Source organism: Leuciscus leuciscus (genome assembly GCF_965113295.1).
Source record: "Leuciscus leuciscus genome assembly, chromosome: 7".
In the NCBI taxonomy this organism is placed as follows: domain Eukaryota; kingdom Metazoa; phylum Chordata; class Actinopteri; order Cypriniformes; family Leuciscidae; genus Leuciscus; species Leuciscus leuciscus.
Genome location: NC_138731.1, coordinates 4,632,948 through 4,649,360, shown reverse-complemented (window position 1 = coordinate 4,649,360; position 16,413 = coordinate 4,632,948). Strand labels below are relative to the sequence as shown.

At 40.4% G+C, this 16,413-nt stretch overlaps 1 protein-coding gene across 1 annotated transcript in view; it reads left to right on the top strand.

Moving 5' to 3' along the window:
* The window catches only part of LOC309502540 (SH3 and cysteine-rich domain-containing protein 3-like), a gene marked incomplete at its 5' end in the record, with an annotated part of 36,498 nt that extends 20,386 nt beyond the window's left edge, over positions 1-16,112 (top strand). The window contains 2 exons of the mRNA XM_082174944.1: positions 13,625-13,762; positions 15,718-16,112. Of these exons, the coding sequence (XP_082031070.1) occupies positions 13,625-13,762; positions 15,718-15,816 (237 nt within the window). The 3' untranslated portion in view covers positions 15,817-16,112. The remainder of the gene's footprint in view (positions 1-13,624; positions 13,763-15,717) is intronic.
* Positions 16,113-16,413: the final 301 nt, after the last annotated feature.

Below are 16,413 nucleotides of genomic sequence, written 5' to 3'. Positions count from 1 at the left end.
TCCTGAATCACTATGGTACACCTATAATAAGTGATTACATTGGGACTATTTTACCCTGGTTCGGATCGCTGCCACTGCGGAGTAGCCCAGTACCTGCGTGACTCGTCATAGACGCACACAGAGAGAGAAGTAGTTCCGGCTACAATGTTCTTCCGAAAGACGCATTATTCTGTTAATAAACACAAGTTTATTATCGCTCGCTATAGTGCCAAAAGCCTAAAAAATAAAGCCTCATATTGATAAAGCCTCACAAATAACATGCAAGTATTGAGGCCCCAGACAGAAGTCATTTAGTAATAACCTATATTCATTCTTTTTTTACCTACACACAAGTGTGAATACTTATATTTTTGTTATTGCATTTAAAATAGGGCAAATTTATAGGCTACTCCTAGGCTTACATTTTTAAATTACAAAGGGCCTACTAATGTTTTTGTTATTGTATTTTCAATATTATAGGCTATTATTTGTGCATAAACATATCTGTTTATAGTAAACATACCGTTTGTTTGAAAACAACATATTTTGTCATCCTTGTTGCAAGCTTACAAGAGCGAAAATATCATTAAATGTGAAGGGGGGCCCTAAAATATTTTCTTGGGAAAAAGGGGGTCTCAGACAAAAAAAGGTTGGGAACCACTGCTTTAAACAAAAGAAATTGAGTGAATGAAAGTTCTGTTTGTCATTTTGGGCCTGTACTAACACAAGTAGCGAAGTCTCCAAGAATGACGCTCACTTTCATTAGAACGAAGACGTGCTGCACTCTTTTCAACATGTGAGATCTCCTTCCCTGTCGTCGCTATACCGTAACTTAACGCAACTTGCGTTCGTAAACTTTAAACAATCTCAATGTTGATTGGTCAACATTAATACACTTCAGTTCAACAGAACACCTTATTTGAGTAAAGGAAACAGTATAAATAATAAAGAAACAAAGAATGTTGGTACATTTAGTTACATCACATAGTGAAATAAACAAAAATAAATATATGTATTTATAATTTAATACTCTGCAATTTTCAAAACAAGACATATTTTAAGGGGTCCCTACACAGATAAGTACGAACACAAAAAACATATAGGCAAATATAGATCTTGAAAATGTAAGTATCAGACAAATAAGCTAGTTTACAACGAAAAGGTGCAAAATACGAGAGGAGACAAATGAACAAACAAAGAAACAAACATAAAAACAGCATATCCCGATTCGATACTATCACGATACTTGGGTGCCAATATGATATGTATTGCGATTGTTTTAAGCATTGCGATTCTACAAGTAGTGCGATTCGATATTGCAATTTAATTTTTTTTTTTAAAAATTTATATATATATAAACACTAGACCATGGGGAAAAGTTAAATCATACACTTATTTACATTTTACATTTACATTTAGTCATTTAGCAGACGCCCTTATCCAAAGCGACTTACAAATTAGGACTAAGTTCAGCGAGTCATCATAAAGAGGCAAAAGCAACAACAACGCAGGAAGTGCTCAAAATACGAAGTTCTGGTATTATTCAGAGTAGCATAAGCCTGATAAGTGATGTTTCAAAGGGAAAGGATTTTTTTTTTTTTTTTTTTTTTTTTTTTTTTTATAAGGTTAAGTGCTCACGGAAGAGATTGGTTTTCAGCTGTTTTTTTGAATGTTGTCAGGGATTCTGCATTCCGGATGAGGGTGGGGAGAGCGTTCCACCAGCATGGAACTGTAAATGAGAATGTTCTGGAAAGTGATTTTGTGGCTTTCTGTGATGGAACCACGAGACGTCGCTCGTTGACCGATCGTAGGTGTCTGGTAGGGATGTAGACTCGTAGGAGTGAGTGAAAGTAGGAGGGAGCTGAGCCTGTGATAGTTCTGTAAGCAAGCGTCAGTGCCTTGAACTTGATGCGAGCAGCTAGAGGTAGCCAGTGCAGAGAGATGAACAGAGGAGTGACGTGGGCCCTCTTGGGCTCGTTGAAGACAAGACGAGCTGCAGCATTCTGGATCATCTGTAGGGGTTTGGTCGCACATGCTGGGAGTCCAGCCAGAAGGGCATTGCAGTAGTCAAGCCTAGAGATGACCAGGGCCTGGACGATAAGTTGTGTTGCATGCTCAGTTAGGAAAGGCCTGATCTTCCTGATGTTGTGCAGTGCAAACCTGCATGATCGAGCTGTCTTTGAAATGTGATCTGTGAAGGTCAGCTGGTCATCAAACGTTACTCCAAGATTTCTGACCGATCTTGATGGGGTGATTAATGATGACTCTAGCTGGATGGTGAAGTCGTGCTGTAGAGACGGATGGGCAGGGAGGACGAGAAGCTCAGTCTTTGCCAGGTTGAGCTGCAGGTGGTGTTCCTTCATCCATGTGGAGATGTCCGCCAGACAGCTTGAGACCCGTGCAGCTACTGTGGGATCATCTGGTTGAAAGGAGAGGAAGAGCTGTGTGTCATCAGCATAGCAGTGGTAGGAAAAACCGTGTGCCTGTATGATGTGTCCCAGTGATGTGGTGTAGATGGAGAAGAGGAGGGGACCAAGAACTGAACCCTGGGGAACCCCTGTGGTCAGCTGATGTGCTCTGGATACCTCGCCTCTCCATGCGACCTTGAAGGACCTACCTGTGAGATAGGACTCAAACCAGTGGAGTGAAGTTCCTGTGATGCCCAGTGATGAGAGGGTGGACAGAAGGATCTGATGATTCACCGTGTCGAAGGCAGCAGACAGATCCAGGAGAATGAGGACTGAAGATTTGGAAGCAGCTTTTGCGATCCGTAGGGCTTCTGTGACTGACAGTAATGCAGTCTCAGTTGAATGTCCTTTCTTGAAGCCAGATTGGTTGACATCCAGCTGGTTGTTTAGAGACAAGAAGGATGTTAGTTGGTTGAAGACAGCTCTTTCAAGTGTCTTCGCAATGAATGGTAGGAGAGAGATAGGTCTGTAATTCTCTACCAATGATGTGTTTAGCGTTGGTTTTTTGAGCAGTGGAGTAACCCGAGCCTGCTTGAATGCTGTAGGGAAGGTGCCAGTGTGGAGGGATGAGTTGATGATGTGTGTGAGTGATGGTAGAAGTGTGGGAGAGATGGCTTGTAGAAGGTGTGAGGGGATGGGGTCAAGCGTGCAGGTGGTAGGGTGACTGGAGAGGAGAAGTGTAGATACTTCTTCCTCGGTTAGCGAAGAAAAGGAGGACAGAGGGGTATTGGCTGTGGAAGGGGTCGGTCTGGGTTCCTGTGTGTGTGGAGCTGAGAACTGACTGCTGATAGCTGTTGTTTTGTTGGTGAAGAAGGTCGCAAAATCGTCAGCAGTTAAGGAGGAGGCGGGAGGTGGTGGAGGTGGACAGAGGAGAGAGTTGAATGTCTTGAAGAGTAATCGTGTGTTGGAGGAGCTGTTGATCTTGTTGTGGAAGTATGAAGATTTTGCAGCATGAACATCAACAGAAAAGGAGGAGAGGAGAGATTGATACATACTCAGGTCAGATGCGTCTTTTGATTTGTGCCATTTCCTCTCCGCTGCCCTGAGTTTGGTCCGGTGTTCCCGAAGAACCTCAGATAACCAGGGGTTAGAGGGAGTAGTGCGTGCTGGCCTGGAGGAGAGAGGGCAGATAATGTCTAGAGAAGAGATTAGAGTGGAGCATAAGGTGTCCGTTGCGGTATTCACATCCAGAGATGAGAATTGTGAGGGTGGGGGAAGAGAGGATGACACGGCAGAGGAGAGATGGGAGGGGGAAAGTGAGCGCAGGTTTCGTCTGAAAGTGACTGGTGGTGGGGGTGGGGGTGCAGGGGTAGAGAGTTGTAGACTGAAAGTAATGAGGAAATGATCTGAAACGTGGAGAGGTGTCACCAGGATGTTTTCTGTGGTGCAGTTGCGTGTGTAAACCAGGTCCAGTTGGTTGCCTGATTTGTGAGTAGCTGTGGTGATGAGTCGTTTGAGATCGAAAGAGGCTAGGAGAGAGGTGAAGTCTGTTGCATGTGGCTTTTCGAGATGAATGTTGAAGTCACCGAAGACTAGAAGTGGGGTGCCGTCCTCAGGGAAAGTGGACAGCAGCACATCCAGCTCATCTACAAAGTTACCCAGCTGACCTGGGGGGCGATAAATGACTACAATATGGATTTTAATGGGGGTTGTAAGTGTAATAGCATGATATTCAAATGAGTTGTTGTTGCATAGAGAGGAGAGCGTGGAGTATTTGCAATTGTTAGAAACGAGAAGCCCTGTACCCCCACCTCTCCCAGACTGGCGAGGGGAGTGGGAGAAGGAGAAATTGCTAGAGAGAGCAGCAGGGGTTGCTGAGTCTTCTGGACGAATCCAGGTCTCAGTCAGCCCCAAGATACTAAGAGTAGAATGAGATGCAAAGGCTGGAATGAAGTCAGCTTTATTGACTGCTGACTGACAATTCCATAGACCCACGGAAAGAGAGAGAGGAGTATGTGAGGATGTGGGGATGGGACGCAGATTGGCAGTATTGCGCTGCCTATTGCGCGTGATGAAAGGACGGTGCCGAGAGATAACAGGAATGTATTGAAAGCACATGTTGATTAAGGTGAACAATAAGGTAAGTAGAGGGAAGAGAAAGGGAAGAGGAGATACGTAAGTGCCTTTCTGGTGTCCTTGCTCGGTGGAGTCGCGCAGGTAGAGTCGCTGGTCTTTTCCCGAGTCGGTCTTCACACGAGGAGCCTGAACACGAGAGCTGAACGCTTCCGCTGACGCTTCCGCGACAGCGCGCAAATTACACAGATATACGGATAATGCTTTCACCGCTTGAGTGAGTACAGCTGTTTCGGTCGGGCAATTAAGTGTAAATAACGCGAAAATGTGGCAATTCCAACCTGCTAGGAGCAAAGGCTTAAGTGCAAATGTAACAATAATTTTAATTTTCACTCGCGGCTGTTGTTAATTGTGCCAACGCGTCTCTCTAAAATACAGGATTATGTGAAGTTAAAAATACAAAGTAACAATAGAATCGAAGATAGGCTTACCTTGACTAAAAACAACAATGAAATAACAGGGTGAACAGAGTATTCTGGCAAAAACACTTGCGCTTAACACTTATACAGACTGTACATGATGTATAAGATGAGTCATATTTACAAAAACAATTCATCACATCTTTCCGAGTTTTATTTCAGAAGCATCATACAGTACTACATTCTCGTTAATAAATTATTCAATAACAAATACATTTTTTAACAGTCACTTGTCGCCACCTAGTGGCGAAACAATGTAATCGATAAATGCGTTATTTTAAGCACCAAGTTTCTATCAAAAGCTGATTTACTCTGTTTTTATCGCTACTGTAGACATCGGTGTTTATATTCGAACTTTAAACTTTTATCTCAGTACTTCTATGATAATCTGAACTATTGTATCACAGAAATAATGATACTATGAGGTTGAAAAGATTGTTTGTGAAGCTGTTTCATGACAACTCTCTCCGGGTCAGTGGCTTTATACTTAAACCCACACATTGTATATCTCCAGATTCAGAATGTGTAACAGTGTAAAGCATTGAAAATATGATGTTATTGATATCATTTATTATATAAAAAAGGGGGGACAAAGAAAGGAATACAAAGAAGGAGGGAGATTCATGTACAGGGAGAAGGACGGGAAAGGAAAGAGAGAAGAGAAAAGAAAATGCATTGCAAAGGGCAAAGGGTCCCCTTCCCCGTTCAGGTAGAGCTCAACCCACCTGATATGTGCTGGAGTGCAGCAGCAAAACTCTCCATTGACTGGCCATCACAGCAGGCGGGTCGAGGAACAGAGAGAGATCTGTATGATGGTAAAGGGCTTTCATCACATGCATTAAACAGGACCTGAAGTTGGAGTTCCACATAGACTACATTGTGAAAAAAGCCCAGCAGAGGTTGTACTTCCTTCGCCAGCTGAAGAAGTTGAACCTGCCACGGGATATGCTGACCCAGTTCTACTCAGTCGTCACAGAGTTGGTTCTTTGCACTTGAATAACTGCCTGGTTTGGTTTAGCTACAGGGCTCTAGAGTGCGACCAATTTGGTCGCACATGCGAACAAATTTTGTAAGGGTACGACAAAATTTTTATATATATATATATATATATATATATATATATATATATATATATATAAACAAAAAGAACCGATAAGAATACAGTTAAAGTACCGGATCGATAAGCAGCAGCAGCAGCCATGTCACCCTGTAGCCCAAGACCAGTTGCCCACTGAAGCTAAGCAGGGTTGAGCCTGGTTAGTACCTGGATGGGAGACCTCCTGAGAAAACCAGGTTGCTGCTGGAAGAGGTGTTAGTGAGGCCAGCAGGGGGTGCTCACCCTGTGGTCTGTGTGGGTCCTAACGCCCCAGTATAGTGATGGGGACACTATACTGTCAAAGAGCACCGTCCTTCGGATGAGACGTTAAACCGAGGTCCTGACTCTCTGTGGTCATTAAAAATCCCAGGATGTCGAAAGAGTAGGGGTGTAACCCCGGCATCCTGGCCAAATTTGCCCTGTGGCCTCTGTCCATCATGGCCTCCTAATCATCCCCATTTACTGATTGGCTTCATCACTGTCTCCTCTCCACCAGTAAGCTGGTGTGTGGTGAGCGTTTTGGCTCAATATGGCTGCCGTCGCATCATCCAAGTGGATGCTGCACATTGGTGGTGGTTGAGGAGATTCCCCCCTTCTATGTAAAGCGCTTTGAGGGCAGAGAAAAGCGCTATATAAATGTAATGAATTATTAAGCAGTATCGGTAAGAGTAGGAATACAGTTAAAACCCTTTACTCCCCGGTCAATGCTCCGACAACAGCCCAGACATGAAGCTACTTCAGCCACCATTCTCCCCAGTCCCTGGTAAGATGCCAAGCCCTGGTCCTTCATCGGAGATGGCATCCGACTCAGAGACGGAGGTAGAGCCTATACCGCGCCTGAGCTAGAGACTCAAAATAGTTAGTTTGGCAGCTCAGTGAAGCACTTTAAAAAAAATTTTATTTTTTATTTACCCACACCTTATTCTTGTTTAAAATAATTTACATAATATGAATGTATATAGAGCGTGATAAAAAGGTGACCTTGAAATTGTGGCGTTAAAGGTGACGCGAGCCGAGGAAAAATTCCGGTGCACCCAAATTTTGTGCTGGTGCACCTAAATAAAAAAGTTAGGCGCACCAGTGCAACCAAGGCAAAAAGTTAGTCTGGAGCCCTGAGCTACCAAATCTGATGTCTAATTTTGTAGATGAACCAGAAGAATACTACAACGAACAGGCCGGACTGCTGAGAGGATTATTGGTGCTCCTATTAAACTCTGCTCTTCCAGAGCGAGAAAGTGGGCAGGTAAAATCATCACAGAATCCACTCACCCTGACCCTGTTGCCGTCCAGCCAAGGTCTTAAAACACTGGACACTAGAACATTTAGGCAAAGGGTCTCTAAATCTGCTCCTGGAGAACTACCGTAGAACCCTGATCTAGGCACAGGAGCAGCTTCTTCCTACAGGCAATCTCCTCTTTCAACAGTTAAATGCCTCCCAATGTCTCTCTTTGTGCAATACTCCCACTGTTTAGTCTTGTAAATTCACTCCTATTTATTCATATTATCCATAATACTGTACATATGTTCATAATATGTAAATGTTTATTCTGACACAACCTTACTGTCCTTATTTATAAATTTTTTTCATTAAATGTGTTTTGTAGAAAAATTAATAAAGCTCTGTCTGATTCTGATGAATTTGTCATAGACAATAGAGATGGAGTTTGGCTCTTTTGACGCATGCTAACAAACAGGACTTCCAACAGTGTTGTATAAAGTACTAGAAAGCAATACTTGAGTAAAAGTACAAGTATCGTACTAGAAAAAGACTTTGGTAGAAGTGAAAGTTACCTTTTAGAATATTACTTAAGTAAAAGTCTTAAAGTATCTGATATATACTGTACTTAAGTATCAAAAGTAATTTTCTGATATTTAATGTACTTAAGTAATTGAAGTAAAAAAATAAAATAAAATTTAAAAGCAAGCGGTTAGAACTTTGGGTTTGTGAACTTTATTGTGGCTTTCTTATAGTAAAGCATATTCAGGGTTCCAACTTCCCATATCTTCTTAATCTCACTGATCAAATCAAAATCACAGTCTTTTCCAGGACTTTTCAGGCACAATTCTCTTAAGTTCAAAGAACAAACAGCATACTTTTAGAGCTGACATCAAAGAAAAAAAAACTTTAACAGAAATTTCACTTTTGTATGAACTTCAGGTAAAAATGAAAAATAAATAATAACCTATTTCTTAAAAAAAATTCTGGGCTTACTCCCCAGGTCACCATCTCACACATACACACAGCAACATTAGCCCAACATTATCCTATAACCACTGAGTTTTGAGTTAATTAACATCAAAGGAAATCTCAAGTTTGACAAAACGTATGATGCTTTTAAAGACGTGAATAGCCCTTAACACTTTCTTTCTAACCTGCCACTGATTAACGTAGCAGTTCTCAAAAAAATATTTCTCAGTCTAACATTAGCCTACTACCTGAGGAAATATTCGGCCCGGCAGTTATGCTATACCAAAAACAGTTAAGCGTGTTTCAGTATTATGGACATGTCTTTGAGAGTTCTCTGTTGAATTAAATCAAAAGGTAGGTGCTCGCATAGATATCGGTGCTCCTGCTTCCATGGCGGTTTCAGTTGTGCTTCCTCCTCCTTTGGCATGGCAACAAACAAGCATTACACTGGAGCGCGCGCCGTGCGGAGCGTGCGTAATGCAATCTAGAAGCAGTGATTCGCCAAACCTCCCTTATTGCAGTCGCACACATTTCTTCTGAATTTATTTTGTAGTAACGAGTAACGAAGATGCTTAGTGGAAATATATCGGAGTAAAAGTATAAATTTTATCTAGGAAATGTAGTGGAGTAAAAGTGAAAGTTGACATAAATTTAAATAGCGAAGTAAAGTACAGATACGTGAAATTTCTACTTAAGTACAGTAACAAAGTATTTGTACTCCGTTACATTACAACACTGACTTCCAACATGTGACGCATGTTTATGGGGCGCCGTTTGTAAAGTGTCTCATGCTGAAAATAACAGCAACATTTTGTCACATTTAGCTTCAAACAATGTTTAAAAAACTGGTATGAATTTTTGACGGTCACTTTTTACCACATTTACAACAATATTTGTCAACTTAGAGATATTTTAAATAGTTAAATCTAAATATTAAATGTTACACCTAAATGCTAAATCTAAATCTAAATGTTAAATATAAATATAAATATAAATGTTAAATATAAATGTTAAATATAAATATAAATGTTAAATCTAAACGTTAAATCTAAATCTAAATGTTAAATCTAAATATTAAATATAAATATAAATGTTAAATATAAATATAAATGTTAAATATAAATATAAATGTTAAATCTAAATCTAAATGTTGAATCTAAATGTTTCGGGTGAAACTAAATATTTAACTAATATGCAAATTCAAAATGCCAGTAACCGGAAGTGCCAAAATAAAAACTCGAGTGTGTGTTTATAGCATGGTTTATAGTGTCAAATAACGAATAAAAACCATCTCATAATAATAACGATAATATAACGATAATAACTACCTAAAATAATAAACACGTTTGGAGAAACTGTAGAGTTTCGTGATGAGAGTGATGACATGACATTCAGTCAAAGTGAGCCCCCTCGTGGCTGGCTATTATGGCTGCAGGTCATAAGTCCCGCACTTTTCATAAAAGTGACACTAGCCTACTCTTCAAATACAGTTTCTCCAAATGTGTTTATTATTTTAGGTAGTTATTATCACGATAATCCATGTCCAAGAGTCCATTTCCTCGGATGAGATGGTTTTTATTCGTTATTTGACACTATAAACCATGCTATAAACACACACTGACCTCCTCGAGCTTTTATTTTGGCACTTCCGGTTACCGGCATTTTGATTTTGCATATTAGTTAAATATTTAGTTTCACCCGAAACATTAAGATTCAACATTTAGATTTAGATTTAACATTTAGATTTAGATTCAACATTTAGATTTAACATTTAGATTTAACATTTAGATTTAGATTTAATATTTAGATTTAACATTTAGATTTAGATTTAGATTTAACATTTAGATTTAACATTTAGATTTAGATTTAGGTGTAACATTTAATATTTAGATTTAACTATTTAAAATATCTCTAAGTTGACAAATATTGTTGTAAATGTGGTAAAAAGTGACCGTCAAAAATTCATACCAGTTAAATACAACATTGTTTGAAGCTAAATGTGACAAAATGTTGCTGTTATTTTCAGCATGAGACACTTTACAAACGGCGCCCCATACATGTTAGCAGTGAATAGCTACATGCTAATAGCAATTAGCTTAGGGTTAAAACATGATAAAACAAGTAAAAATGTGCTAGCAACATGGTAATCATGTTAGCATCATGCTAGCAACATGATAATCATGTTGGCATCAGGCTAGAAACATGTAATCGTGTTGTCATGATGGTTTGTTATGATTCTTCATACCAGAGGCATTTCACCCATTGAGATACCTCACTCATGTTATCAGATAACCAGGGTTACGCAAGTAACCTAAAGCTTTTGAAACCTTTTAAAATCATCATGAAATCAAAATTGACTATTGTTGTTGAAATACTGCAGTATTTTGTTTTATAAATTATTTATCCGTGAACATAATTTTCCAAAAAATCATGTTCCCTTGTAATCTTCAATCAAAATAACTTTCCCTCCCTCTTGGAATGACTTCTCTTCTCTAATGAAGTGTTTACTGGCGCTAGGGCGGGGCAAACTGTCACTCACATGAGATCATAGCAGCAGCAAACCACAATGATCTAACGATCCAATTAATTCCCGATAGACAGAATCAAATCCTGCCCTACTTTTTTTTTTTTTTTGGTCAAGAAGCCATTCCACTATACATCACAGTTGGGAAGAAAAGACTAACACAACTTCCATTCCATGCCGATATTAGCGGTTCTGTGTTAACTTGCCCATTACCAGTTACTAAAGTACTGGTAAAACCTACTTTCTTTGATACCGCCCAGGGGTGCGTTTCCCAAAAGCATTGTTAGCAACTATGGTCAAAACATTTACACTGAATTGTGTTGGTAACGATGGAACTTGCAACCATGGTTGGCTTTGGGAAACGCACCCCAGGTTAGAACGTGATTTCAGTGGAAATCAGAATGTATATCTTCCTATAAAGTGTTTGCACATTAAGCTGAGAAAGGATAAATTATTTTAATGGAGAAACACTAACACACTTTACCTTCAAAGCCTAGGTCTTCAACCCTGCTCCTGGTGACCACTGTCCTGGGGTGCGTTTCCCATACAATGACGTAGCCTGCTGCTTAACTACCATAGTACAATGCATTGTTGAAGAAATCAACTAGCTAGTCTCGCTTGTTTCCTGAAACTGTATATTGTCGTAAATTTGTCGTTCAACCACATTGGTAATGATGTCACGCAGGTTGTGGAGTAATAGCTTCCTTGAGATCGAATTAATGCTCGATGTTTTGCTATAAATTACGGACATGGCATCTGAGGACAATTTCTCATTTTTATCTATTATTTTGCTTTATTTCCAGATTCAATCATAGGCTCGTTCTTGCGTACTAGAGTATGTGCGCACATGCGCTCTCATCAAAAACGGTGCTTTAAATATTTTAACAAAATAAAAAACTCAAATTATATATGTATTCTAAATAAAATATATAGATTGTACTGAATGTCAGCTTGCTTATTTTGCTCAAGATAATGATTTATTGAGTCCACATGTCATGCAAACAAGAAACTGATTCTAACCACAGGTTGAGAGCTGTCATTCCAAACACACAACTTTGCAATGCTGTTTGCAAATGTTCGTTGGAACAATGGTTTCGGGAAACACAGACTTGTTGAACTATACTGATAACGACGGAACTTGCGACCATAGTTGGCTAATGATGCTTTCGGGAAACTCAATCCTGCAAAGTTTGTTTTCAACCTGCTTCAGCTCACCTGCCTGTGATTTTTCAGGTGATCCTGAAGAGCTTGATTAGCTGAGTGTGTTACCCCTTTTCCACCAAGGCAGAACTGGTGCTGGTTCGGAGCCAGAGCCTAGTTTCAAATCGGTTCTTTGTTTTTCCACCGCCAAAGCACCAGCTCCGAACCAGTAAAACTGGTTCTTAAGTAGCACCAAATCATTGCAGGGTCTAGAACGGAGCCAAGAAAGAACCGCTTGCGTCAGAGGCTGGGGGCGGGGTTACCGTGGCCAACAAGACTGAAGAGAAACTTGTGACCGCCATTTTTAAATAGCAGCTAGTCGAGCTAATAGCAGCTCGATTATAATATCCGTCTATGTAAGTTACGGCGAGCTGCACGAACGCGTTGGATTCGCCGTGTTTGGATGCCGATTTATTTTCGCAAACCCATGAGCATCCATAGTAACGCAACGTCTATTATTGTTGATGCCTTGTTCGAGATGCATCGGAGCAGCGTGGACCGATCAGAGCTGCGGGAGTGTTTGGAGATCATACGACTCCTTGTGCTTTTTGATCGCTTTCGCAGTGCTTTGATTTCATGTGCTGATCGTTCTGCGAGAAGCCGATGCATCTCGAACAAGTCTGGTGTGTTTGTGTTTGGCGCTGCCGGACTAGCGTTGCTGGGCAACATGATACGTATGCAGTGACGTAAGATATAGCTCTGTTGTGGCTCTCTGGCCGGTGGAAACGCAAACGGTTCGTCAGTCGAACCAACTCCGAACTGGCAATAGCTCTAGCTCTGAACCAGCACCCGGTTCTTGTTGGTGGAAAAGGGGTATGTTTGATTAGGGTTGGAACTAAACTCTGCAGTACATTTGGGTCTCTTATTACCCCTTCTCCACCAGCAAGAACCGGGTGCTAGTTCAGAGCCAGAGCCAGAGCTATTGCCAGTTTGGAGTTGGTTCGACTGAGGAGCTTTCTAAGAACCGGTTTGCCTTTCCACAAGCCAGAGAGCCAGATCTCACATCACTGTATACATCTCATGTTGCCCAGCAGCGCCAAACAAAAACACATCAGGCTTGTTCGAGATGGTTCGGCTTCTCGCAGACCGATCGGCGCATGACATCAAAGCACTGCGAAAGTGATCCAAAAGCACGAGTCGTATGCTCTCCAAACACTCCCGCAGCTCCGATCGGTCCACGCTGCTCCGATGCATCTCGAACAAGCCTTCCATCAACAATGGCGGTCTTTGTGTTACTATTGATGCTCATGGCTTTGCGAACCTACATCGGCATCCAAACTTGGCGAATCCAACGCGTTCTTGCAGCTCGCCGTAACTTGCATAGACGGAGATTACAATCGAGCTACTATTAGTTTGATTAGCTGCTATTTAAAAATGGCGGTCACAAGTTTATTTTTGTCTTGTTGGTCACGATAACCCCGCCCCCAGCCCCTGACGCAAGCGGTTCTTACTTCTAGCCCAGCAATGTTTTGGTGCTACTTAAGAACCACTTTTACTGGTTCAGAGCTGGTGCTTTGGGTGTCGAAAAACAAAGAACCGATTTGAAACTAGGCTCTGGCTCCGAACCAGCACCAGCACTGCCTTGGTGGAAAAGGGGTGTGTGAGCAGGGCTTCAGACCTAGGCTTTAAAGTAAACACTAGCCCACTAGTTTTAAACTGTCTATGTGTGTCTCAAAAGGTAAGATTGGTGAGAAGACAGGCTACTTGCCCATGAATTACATAATCAGGGTGCGAGCAGGCGAGAGGGTATATAAAGTGAAACGCTCCTTCGTAAGAGATAGAGAGATGGGCCAGATTACACTGAAGAAAGATCAGGTCAGTGTGTGTCTGTGTGGTGAGGACTGAAGATTATTAATAAAGTGTTGGGGACAGAGCCGGATTATCCATAAGGGCACTTGGGCCAGTGCCCAGGGGCACCAACCATTCACAACCACTAGGGGGGCACCACATGACACAAGCTTTAAAAATATTTTTCGTAAATTGTTATATTATTAACTTGAAATTCTTGAAAGACCATACATAACTCGATTATGAACACTAATTTAACAATAACAATAATAATATAAATAATAATATAAATAAATAAAGATTACATGACCACTATCACTCCCCTCCTCCCTCCCCAAACCCCAATCTGTCAGAGTTGAGTTGGTCCACAACAAGTATGCGCAAATGTGTCATTTTTTTAACGACTACAGAAAATGAATCTAAATCCAAAATGGACCGACGTCAATTGAGTGGTTTTGCAAAAAGAAAGTTAAAGAAAGACAGAATTGTCGCTAGACGTTTAGCTACAATTCAAAATGTTCCAGGGATCGAAAGGTTTTTTTTGTGAGAAGATCACTAGCAGCGAAGCCGGAGCTAACTGTGGAGACGGTACTAGCATCTCAGATGGTACCGCCGTCAAATAATGCACTGCGCCGCATGATTACCCTTTTGAGCAGTATGGTCTCATATATGGGATTTTTATGTCTGTGCCCCTGAGAGTACGGTGCCACATTTAGAATGTTCAGTGACGTCGCATCACTGCCAGATTCAAACTGTGCTTTCGCGCGTTGGCTGGCGCTGAGCCAGAGTCGGACGCGTTCAGCGCTGTCATATATCACGACTAAGCAGTGTTTTCAACCTCATAATGTTTATTTTAGGTTTCAGATATTTATATACACATAAGCACGAGTAAAACAATACATTTGGAGTTTGTAAAAGACACACTGATATCTGTGGAAGCAGCAATAACAATCTATTAAAATATAAGTTGCCGACATGTGTTATTCATATCAGACAAACATAGTGAAAGTAACTATAAAGTTTACTCTATTCTTCTCAGTTCACCGGCCACTTTCTTGCATTTATTTCGGGAGAAACTGATGAATTCACGTGCTGTAAATCCGACTGACATGCAGGACAACATTGCGGCGCCCATCTCATGTTAGATCAAGATTATTTATAGGTTTTTAAACGACCAAACACACTCACTTACACATATTTGAGAATCGGAATATCAGATAGGCTAGTTGATGACATGGTAAGCAAGTTTGTGAATATTTTAAACTTACGCGTGAAAGGGTTAAAGAAAAGATCGCAAATAAATATTTGTGTGTGCTGTAAAGTGGTTAGAAAAAAAATAAATCGGAATCGGCTAAAATCGGTATAGGCAGGTCAAACTCAATGAAAAATTGGAAATCGGAATTGGCCTAGAAAATTGTAATCGGTGCATCTCTAAATAAAACAGCACCAAATATTGTCAAAATTATGCCACTTTCCTTTCCTGTTAAAAGACAAATGTCATAAATTTGAAAAAGAGAGAGAAAGTATTTTTACACAAGTAAAATACTTTTTTTATTATTATTATTTTTGGGCAAACATGAATTGACGCTGTCAATGAATTGATAATTGATGGGGGGTGGGGGGGCCTTTTGAGGTATAGTGCCCAGGGGCACCACACTGTCTTAATACGGCCCTGGTTGGGGAGAGTTAGCGCACCCAGCTGCTCTCTGCTGTTGACGTCTTACTGCAAAAGGCTTCTTAAATTATATAGCGAGCTAAACCTGAGAAATGGCAAATGTGTATTTATGCGCTCCTCTCCCCTCCCCTGAATAATTCAACTGGAATACCTCTGTATGTCCCGTATGATAATCAAAAAATCTGGTCTGCCTATTTAATGTTTGTATTTAAGCGTAAAGGAACCGAATCAAAATGTATTTAAGAGGCAGTTTATTGGCTGATCACCAATTGATTTTTCAGATTTATAACTGTGTTCTGCTTTGTAGATTGTGGTGAAGAAAGGAGAAGAGGTGAATGGATATCTGAAAGTAAGCACTGGCCGTAAACTGGGCTTCTTCCCTGCTGACCTACTACTAGAGCTCTGAATGATGGAGAATCATTAATGAAGAAAATATGTGAAGCTCAAGAATGGACAGAGACATAAATGAGACAGACAGAAAGAAATGACTATATCTGACCTCACTGGCTTGTACACAGGGTCTAAATTTAACTTTTACCAAGCACTATATATGAATAAAAATCTTTGCTGAGAAAATAAAAACAAAGTTCCTCATTAGTTGGCCAGTAATTTTATTATGAACTGCAAAAATAAGTTTGTATTGTCTGAACTAAAACTCTTTGTGGTGACACATACATTACTCACATTAAAAACAGGTGTAACACATAACCAAATCAAAGAGAAACCATAGCAACAAACTGAAAACTAGGTCAAAGAACTAAAACCCAGAAAATCCCTTATATATATTTTGTGTAGGAACACCAGTTTTGTTTTGTTTATACACACCAGTTAAATGAAAACAGAAAGCAAAGTGTGAACATGTGACATACAAAGTTAAAGAAACGTTTTTGTTGTTGTTGTTTTTTTAACATTCTAATACATAACTTATTGCAGCAGTGTACAAGCTTACAAAAATGTATTTTTGATATTCTTTAACATGTTATGACCCAGAAAACTACTGTAT